This window comes from Carcharodon carcharias, chromosome 8 (assembly GCF_017639515.1).
Source record: "Carcharodon carcharias isolate sCarCar2 chromosome 8, sCarCar2.pri, whole genome shotgun sequence".
Lineage (NCBI taxonomy): Eukaryota > Metazoa > Chordata > Chondrichthyes > Lamniformes > Lamnidae > Carcharodon > Carcharodon carcharias.
In genome coordinates this window covers 124,623,133-124,640,014 of record NC_054474.1, presented here as the reverse complement: position 1 = coordinate 124,640,014, position 16,882 = coordinate 124,623,133, and the positions used below count along the sequence as shown (strand labels likewise).

The window sequence follows — 16,882 nt, the reverse complement described above, 5'->3', positions numbered from 1 at the left end:
CTAGGATGGTGAGGAGAGAGGAAGTGAAGGGGCAGGTGTTGCATCTTTTGCGTGGGCATGGGGAGGTGCCATAGGTGGGGGTTGAGGAATAGGGAGTGATGGAGGAGTGGACCAGGGTGGCCGGAGGGAACGATCCCTATGGAATGCCGCCAGGGGAGCTGAAGGGAAGATGTGTTTGGTGGTGGCATCATGCTGGAGTTGGCGGAAATGGCGGAGGATGATCCTTTGAATGCGGAGGCTGGTGGGGTGATAAGTGAGGACAAGGGGGACCCTATCATGTTTCTGGGAGGGAGGAGAAGGCATGAGGGCGGATGCGCGGGAGATGGGCCGGACACGGTAGAGGGCCCTGTCAACGACCGTGGGTGGAAAACCTCGGTTAAGGAAGAAGGAGGACATGACGGAGGAACTGTTTTTGAAGGTAGCATCATCAGAACAGATGCGATGGAGGTGAAGGAACTGAGAGAAAGGAATGGAATCCTTACAGGAAGCGGGGTGTGAGGAGCTGTAGTCGAGGTAGCTGTGGGAGTCGGTAGGCTTGTAATGGATATTGGTGGACAGTCTATCACCAGAGATTGAGACAGCGAGGTCAAGGAAGGGAAGGGAAGTGTCAGAGATGGACCATGTGAAAATGATGGAGGGGTGGAGATTGGAAGCAAAATTAATAAATTTTTCCAAGTCCTGACGAGAGCATGAAGCAGCACCAAAGTAATCATCGATGTACCAGAGAAAGAGTTGTGGAAGGGGGCCGGAGTAGGACTTGAACAAGGAATGTTCCACATAACCCATGAAGAGACAGGCACAGCTGGGGCCCATGCGGGTACCCATAGTCACACCTTTCATTTGGAGGAAGTGAGAGGAGTTGAAGGAGAAATTGTTCAGTGTGAGAACAAGTTCAGCCAGACGGAGGAGAGTAGTGGTGAATGGGGATTGTTTGGGTCTCTGTTTGAGGAAAAAGTTAAGGGCCCTCAGACCATCCGGGTTGGGGATGGAGGAGTAGAGTGATTGGAGATCCATGGTGAAGAGGAAGCAGTTGGGACCAGGGAACTGGAAATTGTTGATGTGACGTAAGGTGTCAGAGGAATCACGGATGTAGGTGCGAAGGGACTGGACAAGGGGAGAGAGAAGGGAGTCAAGATAACGAGAAATGAGTTCCGTGGGGCAGGAGCAAGCTGACACGATTGGTCTACCGGGACAGTTCTGTTTGTGGATTTTGAGTAGGAGGTAGAAGCGGGCCATCCGAGGTTGGGCGACTATCAGGTTGGAAGCTGTGGGAGGAAGATCTCCAGAGGAGATGAGGTCAGTGACAGTCCTGGAAACAATGGCTTGATGTTCAGTGGTGGGGTCATGGTCCAAGGAGAGGTAGGAGGAAGTGTCTGCGAGTTGACGCTCAGCCTCCGCGAGGTATAGGTCAGTGCACCAGACAACAACAGCACCACCCTTGTCAGCGGGTTTGATGACAATGTCAGGGTTGGACCTGAGAGAACAGAGTGCAGTAAGTTCAGAGAGAGACAGATTAGAAAGGGTGAGAGGAGCAGAGAAATCGAGACGGCTAATGTCGTGCCGACAGTTCTCAATGAAAAGATCAAGAGAAGGTAAGAATCCAGAGGGAGGGGTCCAGGTGGAGGGAGAATATTGGAGGTGGGTAAAAGGATCCGTTGAATGGGGAGAGGACTCCTGCCCAAAGAAGTGAGCACAGAGACGAAGACGGCGGAAGAAGAGTTCAGCATCGTGCCGAGCCCGAAATTCATGGAGATGACGGCGTAAGGGTATGAAACTAAGTCCTTTGCTGAGCACTGAACGTTCAGCGTCGGAGAGGGGAAGGTCAGGGGGTATAGTGAATACATGGCCGGGGCTGGGATTGGAAGATGGGGTGGGGACAGAGGGAAAGGCAGGGGTGGAGGGTCCTAGATGGGTGTTGATGTCGATGAGTTGTTGGAGCTTGAGTTCCTTAGCACTTGAGAGAAAGACAAAAAGTTGCTTGTTGAGGCGTGGATGAGACGAAGAATAAAATGAAACTGGGGGCACGCGCATCTTTGAAAAAGGATGCGGCGGTGCTGCTGGAGGGAGAGGTCGAGTATGTTCATTTGGCAACGCATGGCACTGAGTGTGGATCTCAGAATGTGAACTCGCAGACACTTCCTCCTACCTCTCCCTGGACCATGACCCACCACTGAACATCAAGCCATTGTTTCCAGGACTGTCACTGACCTCATCTCCTCTGGAGATCTTCCTCCCACAGCTTCCAACCTGATAGTCGCCCAACCTCGCACGGCCCGCTTCTACCTCCTACCCAAAATCCACAAACAGAACTGTCCCGGTAGACCAATCGTGTCAGCTTGCTCCTGCCCCACGGAACTCATTTATCGTTATCTTGACTCCTTTCTCTCTCCCCTTGTCCAGTCCCTTCCCACCTACATCCGTGAGTCCTCTGACACCTTACGTCACATCAACAATTTCCAGTTCCCTGGTCCCAACTGCTTCCTCTTCACCATGGATGTCCAATCCCTCTACACCTCCATCCCCAACCAGGATGGTCTGAGGGCCCTTAGCTTCTTCCTCAAACAGAGACCCAAACAATCCCCATTCACCACTACTCTCCTCCGTCTGGCTGAACTTGTTCTCACACTGAACAATTTCTCCTTCAACTCCTCTCACTTCCTCCAAATAAAAGGTGTGGCTATGGGTACCCACATGGGTCCCAGAGTATGCCTGTCTCTTTATGGGGTATGTGGAATATTCCTTGGTCCAGTCCTACTCCAGCCCCCTTCCACAACTCTTTCTCCGGTACATCGATGATTACTTCGGTGCTGCTTCGTGCTCTCGTCGGGACTTGGAAAAATTTATTAATTTTGCTTCCAATCTCCACCCCTCCATCATTTTCACATGGTCCATCTCTGACACTTCCCTTCCCTTCCTTGACCTCGCTGTCTCAATCTCTGGTGATAGACTGTCCACCAATATCCATTACAAGCCTACCGACTCCCACAGCTACCTCGACTACAGCTCCTCACACCCCACTTCCTGTAAGGACTCCATTCCATTCTCTCAGTTCCTTCGCCTCCGTCACATCTGTTCTGATGATGCTACCTTCAAAAACAGTTCCTCTGTCATGTCCTCCTTCTTCCTTAACCGAGGTTTTCCACCCACGGTCGTTGATAGGGCCCTCAACCGTGTCCAGCCCATCTCCCGCGCATCCGCCCTCATGCCTTCTCCTCCCTCCCAGAAACATGATAGGGTCCCCCTTGACCTCACTTATCACCCCACCAGCCTCCGCATTCAAAGGATCATCCTCCGCCATTTCCGCCAACTCCAGCATGATGCCACCACCAAACACATCTTCCCTTCACCTCCCCTGGCGGCATTCCGTAGAGATCAGTCCCTCCGGGACACCCTGGTCCACTCCTCCATCACCCCCTACTCCTCAACCCCTACCCATGGCACCTCCCCATGCCCACGCAAAAGATGCAACACCTGCCCTTTCACTTCCTCTCTCCTCACCGTCCTAGGGTCCAAACACTCCTTTCAAGTGAAGCAGCATTTCACTTGCATTTCTGCCAACTTAGTCTACTGCATTAGTTGCTCCCAAAGTAGTCTCCTCTACATTGGAGAGACCAAACGTAAACTGGACGACCGCTTTGCAGAACACCTGCGGTCTGTCCGCAAGAATGACCCAAACCTCCCTGTCGCTTGCCATTTTTAATCTCCACCCTGCTCTCTTGCCCACATGTCTGTCTTTGGCTTGCTGCATTGTTCCAGTGAAGCCCAATGCAAACTGGAGGAACAGCACCTCATCTTCCAACTAGGAACTTTACAGCCTTCCGGACTGAATATTGAATTCAACAACTTTAGATCTTGAACTCCCTCCTCCATCCCCATCCCCTTTCTGTTTCTTCCTCCTTCCTTTTGTTTTTTCCAATAACTTATATAGATTTTTCTTTTCCTACCTATTTCCATTATTTTTAAATCTTTTATGCCCTGCTAGCCTTTCCACTCCACCCCCACTAGAGCTGTACCTTGAGTGCCCTACCATCCATTCTTAATTAGCACATTCGTTTAGATAATATCACCACCTTCAACACCTGTGTTCTTTTGTCTGTGACATCTTTTGATTATCTGCTCCTATCACTGCTTGCTTGTCCCTACAACCACACCACCACCCCCCCCTTTTCTCTTCTCCCCCACCCCCACCTTAAACCAGCTTGTATTTCACCCCTTTCCTAAGATTCACTCAGTTCTGTTGATGGGTCATGAGAACTCGAAACATCAACTCTTTTCTTCTCCGCCGATGCTGCCAGACCTGCTGAGTTTTTCCAGGTAATTCTGTTTTTGTTTTGGTTTTCCAGCATCCGCAGTTTTTTGTTTTTACCAAGCACTGTATAAGTCACACTGAGAGGACATAGTTGAGACGCTAGGCAGGCTAAAAATTAACCAAGGGGAAGCGTTAGATAGGCTAGTTGCAATTAAAGTTGACAAGTCAACAGGGCCAGATGAGATTCACCTAAGGATACGAGGGAACGTTAAGGTTAAATCGCAGAGGCAGTGACCATAATCTTCCAATCCTCCTTAGATTGGAGGGCTGAAGTCAGAAGATTGAAGAATTGCAAATGTTACACCCTTGTTCAAAAATGGGTGTAAAGTTGAGCCCAGCAACTATAGGCCAGTCAGTCAGTCAGTTTAACCTCAGTGCTGGGGAGGCTTTTAGAAATGATAATCCGGGACAAAATTAACTATCACTTGGACAAACATAGGTTGATTAAGGAAAGCCAGCAAGGATTTGTTAAGGGCAAATGGTGTTCAACTAACTCAATTAAGTTTTTTTTATGATGCAATAGAGAAGGTAGATGAAGGTAATGTGGTTGATATGGTGTACATTGACTTTCAAAAGGCATTTGATAAAGAGCCATAAAATAAGCTTGTCAGCAAAGTTAGAGCCCACAGAATAAACGGGGCAGTAGCAGCAGAGATATGAAATTGGCCAAGTGACAGGACAGGGAGTAACAGTGAACGGTTGTATTTTTTAGACTGAAGGAAAGAATATAGTGGGATTTCCCAGGGGTCAATGTTAGGACCCCTGCTTTTCCTTAATTGTTCATTTGGTGCAGACATAATGGGCTGAATGGTCTCCTTCTGATCTCTAACTTCAGGATGACATAGATAGGCTGGTGGAGTGGGTGGACAAGTGGCAGATAAAATTTAATGGGGAGAATGTAAGATGATTCGTTTTAGTAGGAACAGCAAGGGGAGGCAATATAAAACATACAATCTAAACAGGGTGCAGGAACATAGGGACATGGGGTATATGTGCACTAATCATTCAAGGTGGCAGGTCAGGTTAAGAAAATAGTTAAAGTACATGGGATCCTGAACTTTATAAGTAGGTCAGAGTACAAAAGCAAGGAAGTTATGATAAGTGCCTGCATAAAACACTGGATTGGCCTCAGCTGGAGTATTGTAACCAAATCTGACCCAGCTATATTAAAATAAGCAGTTATTCGCAATTAGTTTGTGTTTTCTTAGGTTCAAGTACATTGCATGGTCGCTTGGCCTAAATAGCCAAGTGGTTATGGTACTGGGTTTGTAAACCCAAGATCAAGAGTTCAAATCTCACAATGGCAAACTATGAAACAATGTAACTTCATCTGAATAAACAGATGGAAACGGGTTTGTACTCGAAAGAGTTACATTGCATGGTCAGCTTGGCCTAAATAGCCAAGTTGTTATGGTACTGGGCTTGTAACCCCAAGATCAAGAGTTCAAATCTCACAATGGCAAAACTATGTAACAATGTAACTTCATTTGAATAGGAACACATGGAAACATGTTTGTACTGGAGAGAGTTACAGTGAAAGGGAAAAAGCATTTTCGAGGCCTTCCGTGCTCGGTGGGCACCGCGGGGACTGGGGTGTTTTGTTGACCCCTTTAATCACATTTTGCTTTAAAGTTTGTAAGGTTCCTTTAAATTTTTGTCCTTGGTTTTACAGCTGACCTGAATTAGGGGCTGTGCCTGATTTATCCCAATTTTGTTGATTTGGTTTTCATTTAAAAGATTATCAAGAGTTCAAATCTCACAATGGCAAACTATGAAACAATGTAACTTCATCTGAATAAACAGATGGAAACGAGTTTGTACTCGAAAGAGTTACATTGCATGGTCAGCTTGGCCTAAATAGCCAAGTGGTTATGGTACTGGGTTTATAACCCCAAGATCAAGAGTTCAAATCTCACAATAGCAAACTATGAAACAATGCAACTTCATCTGAAACAGATGGAAACGGGTTTGTACTCGAAAGAGTTACATTGCATGGTCTCAGTACAGCATCAGCAGAATCACTTTCAGGTTGTGTAGTAACATTTTATACATTCTGAAATCAATAATCATTGCAGTGTACAAATTTGCACTCAGCAAATAAGGAAGAGGCAAGGAGAGAGCAATTCCCTTCCTCCCCCTTCTGTTCTTGGGCAGAGCAGGCAGGTGGTTTGACAAATTGCCTTAGATGCTGTGCATTGTTGTTGGTTGGGATACTCCATAATTCTGAATGAAAGCACGCTTGCCATTTCAAGCACTTCCAAATATCAAAATTGAATTTAGCATAGTGGTACGTCTCATGGGTGTATGTGGAACAGCATACACACAAGCTATCTGATCTCAACACGAGGACAGGTTGCCAGCCAAGAATATGAGACAACTCGAGGATTCCCTTACACAGAGGTTGTTTAGAGTACCAATGATAGAGTCAGGATGAGTAAACAGTCTATCCCGACAAATTATACTGTACATTGACAGAGACCAAAAATAGTTCTGTCGAAGGGTCATGAGGACTCGAAACGTCAACTCTTTTCTTCTCCGCCGATGCTGCCAGACCTGCTGAGTTTTTCCAGGTAATTCTGTTTTTGTTTTTGTTTTGGATTTCCAGCATCCGCAGTTTTTTTTGTTTTTATGACCAAAAATAGTGTTCGACAAACAACCCGATGATGCAGGACACTGGTCCACAATTCCCTCCCAAACACGCAGAACACAGCGCAAATCTCAGACATTCTCAGTGAAGGCAAAGCTCTTCAGGCACAATGTCAGAAAGTCAGGTACCCCACAACTCGTCACATGCACCTCCAACTAATCGACTGGAGTTTTAGAGAGCTCCAGAAAGTTGAAGCGCGTTGCACTATACAGACTTAGGTATTGAGTGAGGAGTAGGACTACGCCATCTCTCCCATGTCCCAGGTTGTAATGCATGATGCTCAACAAGCTGAACAGTGTCTGCGGGACCAGCATGAGTTACTTTCTTCAGAACAAGTAGAAAAGCATCAATGGGTGGAGAATGGTGAAAAGCAAAGTGGCACCAGGTACAGTTCAACTTTTTCTCATTGTTTGAGGAGGTGCAAGTTCTGGGATGGAGTCTGGGAGGGCTAGCATAAATGCAAGCTGAGGTGAGATAATAATTTACAAATGGCAAACCGAGCAGATGATGGATTTTGCCGTTGTTATTAAGCACAGGCTGCAGTAGCAAGGAAGGAGGTTACATCATTGTCCAGATGACCAGTACCTTGCTTTATCCAAGAGGCCAACTTAACCCAGAAAGGGTGGAAAATGATGTCAAGCACACACAAAAAGCACAAGATGGGCTCCCTCACCTGAGCTCTTGCCAACTCCACTGGCAGTGCAAGCTGGGAAGAGAAAGTAGACTGACAGTAAGTGAAGCACACATACACAGAACAGCAGTGAGCACAAAGGCTTGCATGAAAGCAACAGTCAATGAAACATTCCCAACTTCATGCTTCCTCACCAAAAATCATTGGCAGCTTTCAAACTCCAAACATAACACACCATCCTTGGCATTCAGCACACCACACTGACCAGAACTCCACACCCACACCATTCGTCCAGTTATTGTATCAAAGAAAACACCATGTTGCTGGACCCCCAAACAACTTGACTTGGCATCAAATTTAGGCTCCTCAGCACTAAGTATACCTTTCATACAACCACCTCAGTTGATACTGAGCACAATAAGCTTGAGATTGCTATCTTTGGTATAAATCTTATTCTTTGCTTATCTCACTGAAAATATCAATCACAATATAAACACTGGGACTTAACAAACTGGGTGCCTTGATCTGAGGAAATAGCCCAAGGGCACTGCAACTGTCCTCAGCACACCCAGCAACAGAAGAGAAAGACTCACTCATGATTGGTATCCAGAGTGCCTTACATATGCATTGCCCAATGAGGACAGATTGACAGTTGTGATGGCTACCCCCATGCTTAACTAGTCCATTTAAAAAAAACTGCTATCACTCCCCCTTGGGTGAGATATAAGAAGGGTGCTGACACCCGCAGTCTGGCATCCTCAGATGAGGGGAGGAAATATACAGAATTTATTTTTAGATCACACTGATTTGGCATTCTACAACAGCCATGACTTCTGCCCTCAGGCTTCACAACACACAAGGATTTGCAGTTTGAGCACCATTTGCCTTTAAAGATAGTGGCAGCAATGCAATTAACAATGCAATGAGACATGAAACAAAAAATATATTTCTAAGTTTCCAGACTAAGGATCAGAGATTTGTACGTGGAGATGAAACTTCATTCAAAGGTAGGATTACTTTGTCTTTTGCAAGTTATTTAATTATACCTCAATCACTCAACCATTCCAATCACAACAGCAGTTTGAGATTGTTCTGACTTCTTTCCAAAAATAATCAACTTGAGTAGTTACAGCAAGGCAGCAGCCTATATGCAGTCACAAACCAGTACCTGCATGGGAACTACATGGAATAGAGTTGTGAGAAAACTTTTGCATAATGGTTCAAAAGACCACTGCACAAGTAAAGTGAGCTAGGATGGGTGTTTCTCAACCAATTGAGAAGAGGTAGCAATACATTCCAGAAACCACTGGTACTTGGTTTACTGACTTACCACAAACATGTCACATCGGTAGGGTTTAACCATAAAGAAAGTGATACTCCCTCACAATAACAATATCCAGTACTGTGAACATATTTCCAATCTCCAAGACTAATTACGTCTGTGTGAATTCTGTCCTCAAGTTGAAGATGCAACATTACAAACACCTTATTTCAGCATCAAGCATTCCAGGGTCACATCAAGTTATAAGCAGAATTAAACTTCCTCTGTTCTGCCTCAACATTGTACCCCTACCCTATTCTTAAATTAAGATGACTCAATTTCATTCATAAGACTCACCAGCTTGTGCTGATTCGGGAGATTACTGTTTAATGCCCAAAGAAGGATAGTTTTGTGCCTGTGGGCCCACGTCCACACAAAAACAAAAAATGAACTTGCCTGGTATTTCCAGGATGTTATCTGCGAGGTCAGGCTGCTTTCAGTGACTTTGCACAGGCACTAACATCACAAGCCTTCATTCACAATGGACTGAGAATGTATTTTATATTACATTGTGTTTTATAGCATCATTATACTCACCTGTTTATATTGTGTCACAATCTAAATATTAATGAGATGTTTTTCTGTTTGAATATAGCATGATTATTCCACACGGAAATAAACTCTCACCCGCCCCACTCCGACACCACCTCTCCTACCCCAGAGTCCACCTCAGCTTCGCTATAACTTTAACTTATTTACATGGGTGCAGGGGAAATAATCTCACCTTCTCCTGCTCTGCAAACAGAATGCGAGCCTGATTATTCTCTGTTGAGGATATCAGAGTGTCATTCCTCTGTTCCATCAGCAAATTACTCTGTTCCACATATCTGCAAGAGGAGGGAGACAAACAGGAAAGGGGAACATAATTAAGTGAGGGAGAACAGCAAATGAGAATGAAGGCAAAACAAAGTTTGAATTACTGTGCTTGACAATGTTTTGACCAGTCAGACCCTATTTTTGGCCATGGTACAATATATCAAAAGATTTAAACCATCAACTTGTCAAGTTTGACCTGCTGGGCTATCCAGTAATTCTGATCAAATAGAAGTTAGTAGTAAACAGATGTCGCAGCCATGGACAATAATTCTGAAAGTCTGTCAACATACAAAAATTCAAAACCTCCACCCCTTCTTTTCTTCACTTTTATGGGGTGTTGTTCAGACCCTATCTGGAGTCGGGTGTTTGGTTTGGGCACCAAACCACAGGAGGGTGATATCATGATTGCAGCGGGTAGAACAAAGAATCACTGGAATGATATTGAGCCTTAAAGTGTGGTTATGAGGGCAGTTTGCCCAAGCGTGACTTGTATATCCTTATATTTAGCATGCAGAGAGGAGATATAATGAACTCTTTAAAACGATGAATGGATTCAAAAAGGTAGATACAGAAAAACTATTTCCACTGGTGGAGGAATCCAAACTGGAGCATTGCCTTAAAATTTTACTTTGGCCATTTAGGAACAATATAGTTCCATCAGAAATATAGACTGGCTCATCTCGGACATGTTTATACATGGTACAGAAGAGGAGTTTGGGCAAAGAGTATACTCATCAACAGAATCTGGACAAGTAAGGCTGACCTGAAGGGTTAGTCATCCCCTGATGCTTAATAAAAGCAATTATTAAGTTAATGAAAACCAGAGAGTCCACTTGAACAGACTGCGAGCACAGCCACGTTGACACAAACCAGTGAATTGACTATTTTAATTTGAGTTGTTCAGTGTTCAAATCAACCCAATCCCGCATAATTGTCCAGAAAATTGTCCAGAATGCTCGTTCCCAGGTGATGAAACAGCAACACTCTCCTGCAAGCATCAACAAAATGTTTTCAAATAAACATGCTCATCTGAAATCAAAGACTGATATCTGTCTCAACCCATTCCTTTAACCTTCCTCACACTCTTTGGGATCAAAGCGGTTTTGATTCCTACCCCAGTACCTTTGGTTTCTCTGGATCAAGTCACTGATCTTCCCATTCTGTTCTTCAATCCGACTGCTTTTGTCAAACACTTCCTGTTTCAGCCTCTCATTTTCCTGCAAAGGATCAGAGTGGATGGAAAAGACAAAGAAAACAGAAACTACCAAGCACTTGGGGGTACTTTCCACTCACTGAGGAATGCCAATGTCTATTAACATATGCACCAAAGCACCGCATTGCCATCTATTAGCTCCTCTTCAAGGAGGGGGTAATGCTGGCCAAGAAGGATGGGCATATGCCAAAACATCCAGAGTTGGCAGACAAGAATGTCCATAACCTGCACGTGATGAAGGCCATGCAGTCTCTGAAATCTTGTGGCTACATAAAGGAGCAGTTTGCTTAATGAAACTTCTATTGGTACTTGACAAACGAGGCATCCAGTACCTATGTGACTACCTTCACCTTCCTCCAGAAATTATTCCTGCTACTCTACATTGCCAGACCCGTCCTGAGACAGCCAAGCCAAGACCTAAAGGTCTGGGTGAGGACTGTCCAGTTCATCTTCACGGTGAAGCTGACTTAGACACTTACAGGTGGACTGCTCCCCTTGGTTCGGATAAGAAGGCTGAAGATGGTGCTGGTGCAGCTACAGAATTCCAGTTTAGGGGCATATTTGGCTGTGGTTATGGACAACCTCAATAAATGTGTACAATTTGTTGTGTAAAATACAGTCAATTGAAAAACAAAAGAAAAAAATCACTGACCCATAACACACATCAGAAAATAGTTCCAGGTGCTATTAATACTTCTGGACAGTAGCACAGACCATTAACCTATTTACCAGAGCACAATGACAGCTGTTAAGTGTTCAAGCACAGTGCCCGTATAAGTGATTGTAACACATAGAGGAAAATATCAACAGCGTTGGTGTATTACCAGGATGCAAGATGAGTGATCATTAACACTCAGAATGTTGTAATGACTGTTAAATAGCTAAAAAAAAAGTACCAGGCGACTGCCATCATGTACTATGTACACAAGTTCTCAGCCCATCCTCTTACTAACTCGCTCAATATTTTGTTGTAGGCTACAATCTCAGTCTCTGTTACATAGATCTTAACTACAGGTGAGCTGGTTGGGAATTAGCTAAACGGGAGGGGACACAGCTACACAGGAAGCTACAAATCATTTGCAGGGTACAGGTAAGGAGAAACAAATGGTGCATCACAGACACCACTGCATCCCAGTGGAAAACCATACACCAATGAGACTGTAAGATAAAATAACTTAAGTCATGGACTACAGGAAAGTCTGCAGAGAGGAGATTCTATGGATGTGCAAGAGATGGCTGAAATTACATGAAGATTATTATGGCAAAACAAAGTCACAAAGAAATGATGACAATCAATTCAAACATCAGCAGCTTTCCTGCAAGTAAACTGCACATTCGGAGAGCTGGTGTAGACACGAGGGGCTGAATGGCAGCCTCCTCTGCTGTAAAAATTCTGTGATTTTGTGAAAATGTGCTAAATTCTCTTGGTGTGGGCTTCCATTCTAGTCAACTGTTTAATCTTTTGAGAGCTCCATATCCCTCCCTGCATATTGTGGAAGGAGGAAAGCAGTTGGATATACACAGATGACTACCCCACAATATGCAAAAAGCTTGGAGCTTAACTCTGCAGTATCTTCTCCACAAACCTAACACCTAGACACACAACAATTGCACTTACCTGGATAATTCTCTGGATGTTATGCATGATCATGCTAGTTTCCATTGTGACTGATGAAATACCTGGGAACAACGAGGGCCCGCTCACATGTTTCTGCAAATCCTCCACCTGCGACATGGAAGGACAAGCCTCAGCTCCACTGGATTCTCCCAAGATGAGGCACATACCTTTTATCTAGTACATCCCTTTCTTTTACCTGCAGCCTCACATTCATGCACCACATTATACGTCAAGCTTGTATCTCTGACCATGCACCTGAGCTCCCATGCCCCTATACCTGGCATTGATAGCTCCTGTATCTGTAGCAAGCATCAACAGCCCATTTGACCATGGGGAATGCAATGTCCAAGCCTGATTCTGTCTTCACCTTGTGTTTTTAAAATTTAATTCTTGGGTCATGGACTTATTTTATTCTATCATGGGATGTGAACATCATTGGCATGGCCAGCATTTGTTGCCCATCCCTAATTGCCATTGAGAAGGTAGTAAGTAGTGATCCACCTTTTTGTACTAATGCAGTCCATCTGGGCAGCTACACCCACTAAGCTTTAAGAAGGGTGTTCCAGGATTTTGACCCAATGACAGCAAAAGAACAATGATATAGGCAGCAAGTAAGAACAACAGTTATTGGCTATGCCAAGAAAATTTGATCATCCATGGTCAATTAGGATGCTGATATCAGCATAAACTTGTCGTTGACTGTGATATATTTACTCACCCGCCTTTTGTTTGTCTAGTTGCTGACCCAGTGTTTTGTAACATACCAGGCTGAAGGTTCCAACAGCAACTCACCTTATGAGAAAGCTGGTCGATTTTATCTGAGGCCTTGCTAATAGCCAATCGAATCTCAGTGTTATGCTGCCGTGCCTCTGTCATCATAAAGGAAGTGACATCTCCAGCAGCTACAACAACAGAAGAAAACAAAGTACAGCAATATAAGCTAAGGGTAGTGAAGTGTTTTTGCTACTCTGCAGGCTACAAAATGCTGAATTTGTGTAATATAACTTAAAGATCAACTTTATGCAATCAAAATCAAACACACAACAGTATTCCACCTCCCCACCAAAACCACAAGCTACCCATTTGAATTTGCTGCTCTACTGAGTGGAGCGCAGGAGAGCAAATCACTGGTGCTTTCTATACCAGTTAGGACACTGAGGCTCTATAAACATAACTCCTTTCAAGCACTATGCACTGAGACCCACAGTACAAGACAGGTACTTGTGCTCAACACTACCTTATTGGCTACACCCCAACCAACTAAACAATGTACACAAGAATCACACAGGACTACAGAACTGGAACAAAGGAGATTATGCAAAGTACTAGTTACTCACACTGCAAAATAAAGGCTTACAATTTAATATCCATTACATAAATTTACACAAACTACAAAAAGCCACCTGATTAGTATTCATACCTTGGTACTGCTGTGTCTGGGCTGGGAACATCGGTGCAACTGTCTGAATCTGGGTCTGAGCAGCATGCCCTTGTGGGTAACCATAGGATATCCCTGTGTATGGCTGAATTACAGAAAAGATAAATGAACTGTGTAATTGTTTTCATAAAAAAAAGTCAAATTTCGTCTTTGCAATTCACCCACCACAGCTGGTGACATGACTCCTCCATTAGCTGGGCAGGCGGGCAGGTTAGTGTGAAGGTCCAGGAATCAATGACCACAGACTATAGGTCCACACAAACATGTAAAGCTGATTCGCTGTTAAAGTGAGTGAAGCCATAGTCCATGGTCTGGTAAATTACAGCATGTGAAGATTAATAAAGCAACACAAGATGTTTGCCCAATAGCCCAGGGATGAGCAGACAGTGTAGAGAGAATGCTTCAAAAAGTAGATGTTAAGAACATTAGATGCTAGTCCCTGCCTATTTCTATAGCCTTCTGTTCCACAACAGCCCAAGATCTCCACCTTATTCCAAGTCTACCCACTTGGCATCTCTGATTTTAAGTGCTCAACCATCAGCAACTATGCATTCAGCTGTCATGCCTCCAAGCTCTGGAATTATCTCCCTAAACTCTCTACTTCTCTCTCCTTCCCAATCAAGCTTTTGATCAACCTTCCTAGTATCTCCTTGGTATAAAATCTTGTTTGAAAAGGGGGCCTGATCTTTGCAAAATAATGACAAAACTGGCAGTGTTTGCCATCACCATTCTGGGAAGCTGACAATTTCTGGCATCTGCACGTGCAGTTAAATGCAGAAATCCAGAAGTTGTTATCAGCGATTTCCTGTTCCTCTACAGGATGTTTTATTTTATGCCCCTACAGATGTAAATCAATCATGGAATAGATGCAAACTTACACTTTATACAATATTTGAAAAAAAATATGCATGGTTAAGCGAGGTGTATTTGGGTTAATAGCGGACTAAGTCATAATTAGCTGAAAAACTAAAATTTATATTTGTGGAATGATAAATTTCTCCATTCAGTGACAAAAATTTCACTGGGTTTTAGAATAATTTTCTTTTTAAATTTTATAATATTTCAGTTTCCAGTTTAACCCCATGTATACGTTCCAATCTTTGCTTTGCTTCTGTCAGTTGTGGCTCAGTTGGTAGCACTCATGGCTGAGTCACAAGGTTCCAGGTTCAAGTCCCACTCTAGGTCTTCAGTGCAAAAATTGAGGTTGACACTCCAGTGAAGTATCAGATATACTTGATGTTAAGGGGTCGGCTAACTCAGTTGGCTAGATGGCTGGAGTGTGGTGCAGAATGATGTCAATGAGGCAGGTTCAATCCCGGTACCAGCTGTGGTAGTTCATGGAGGCCTGCCTCCTTCTCTTGTCCCATGCTTGATGTGCAATGGTGCCCTCAAACTATGTAATAACCAATTGTCTCTCTCTGGAGAGTGATGCCTACCATCCTTCATAGACTACAGCTAATTATTACCAATAATTACCTGCACTATTTGTGTTTTTAAGGTCATTAACTGATAAGTTCTACTCAACTCTTATTATCTAAAAACCTTGCATTTAATTTACTGAAAGCTTCAGAGATCTTTAATTTTACTATCCTCTATGATTTAATTAGTACTCAGTACTGCACTATTAAATCAAGGCTCCATCTGTCTGCTCAGGTGGAAGTAAAAGATCTCATGTCCTGGCCAATATTTATCCCTCAGATTTTAAAAACATTATATGGTCATTATTGCATTGCTGTTTGTGGGAATTTGTTGTGCACAACTTGCCTGCTGTGCTTACTACGTTACAAAAGTGACCACACTTCAAAAGTATTTCATTGATTGCAAAGTGCTTTGAGATGTCTGGGTGTCCTGAAAAGCACTATATAAATACAAGTCTTTTTTTCTGTAAAATTATAAAAAGTGAATGATAAAACTTGCTTTACGGTTACTCCCTGGTTTGCTGTCAGTGAGAATTCTCCATTGTAGTTGGTTGCTGCCTACTCCTGCTCTTATGTTCCGTACATTCAAGTCAGCTGATAACCATACCCCAAGCTTTGCATCAAAAAATTAACAGTAGTGACTATTTGATACAGGTTCACTTGAGTGAATTCAACTCAAAGGTTCAGCTAGTAAGTGAAAACTGAAACTACTCTGGATAACTGCACACTAGTCGGGAACAAGCCTTGGAGTTCTAAGTTACATAAAAAACGGGATTGACAAGTTTTGCACCTTACCTCTGCTCACTCAAGCCCAAATTGATGGAAGATATTGCAATGTACCTGGAAGGACTGTCCACTGCCAGGCAGTCCTTGTTGTGCAGACATAGTGACTGGCATTAATGCTGCAGAGGATGACGGGTGCATAGATACAGGCACTGTTAATACAGAAACAGAAAATTGGTGATAATTCAGGCAAGTAACAGACTGCAAGCAATGACAAATAGAAGAGTTGTTAAAGTGCAAAATTAAGTGGGCAAACTTTTGTGAACTAGCTCAGCAGTGAGTGGATGGCCAGTTGGCATGATTCAGCAGCAGAAGACGGGGAATATTGCAGGTTCAATCTCCAACCTGTTAGAGAGATGGCAACTGCCACATTAGCAACGGTGGCTTCGCAACAGGCCAAGGTGCCAAATGAACACCAAGGACATTTGGTCCAAATAAAATTTGTACATGCCCTAACTGAAATTTAACTCGACATAAAGGTCCAAATTGTGATAAAAATATTACAGTGGGTTGGCAATGAGGCGTTCAAGGCTAACTGAGCAGAAGCCTTACCTGGTGCTGGCTGCTGTGGAGGCAGATTGTGAACAGGATGTGCAGTGTGCTGAACTGATGATGGGGCAGGAGACGGGGCAGCGAGTGGGGCGACCCGCAATGAATGATCCTGGGGAATTGATACAGAATGTTAAGG

General features: G+C 43.9%; 1 protein-coding gene and 1 pseudogene across 4 annotated transcripts in view; one reads left to right on the top strand and one right to left on the bottom strand.

Moving 5' to 3' along the window:
- Window positions 1-16,882, bottom strand: part of LOC121280843 (FK506-binding protein 15-like) — an 87,801-nt gene that overhangs the window by 38,150 nt on the left and 32,769 nt on the right. For all 4 annotated transcript variants that reach the window (XM_041193125.1, XM_041193126.1, XM_041193124.1 and 1 more), the window contains exons 13-19: window positions 16,747-16,855; window positions 16,252-16,346; window positions 13,976-14,078; window positions 13,348-13,457; window positions 12,556-12,663; window positions 10,847-10,941; window positions 9,633-9,735 (exon numbers count right to left, since the gene is read on the bottom strand). In XM_041193125.1, the coding sequence (XP_041049059.1) occupies window positions 9,633-9,735; window positions 10,847-10,941; window positions 12,556-12,663; window positions 13,348-13,457; window positions 13,976-14,078; window positions 16,252-16,346; window positions 16,747-16,855 (723 nt within the window). The remainder of the gene's footprint in view (window positions 1-9,632; window positions 9,736-10,846; window positions 10,942-12,555; window positions 12,664-13,347; window positions 13,458-13,975; window positions 14,079-16,251; window positions 16,347-16,746; window positions 16,856-16,882) is intronic.
- On the top strand, window positions 10,961-11,573 carry LOC121280964 (annotated as a pseudogene).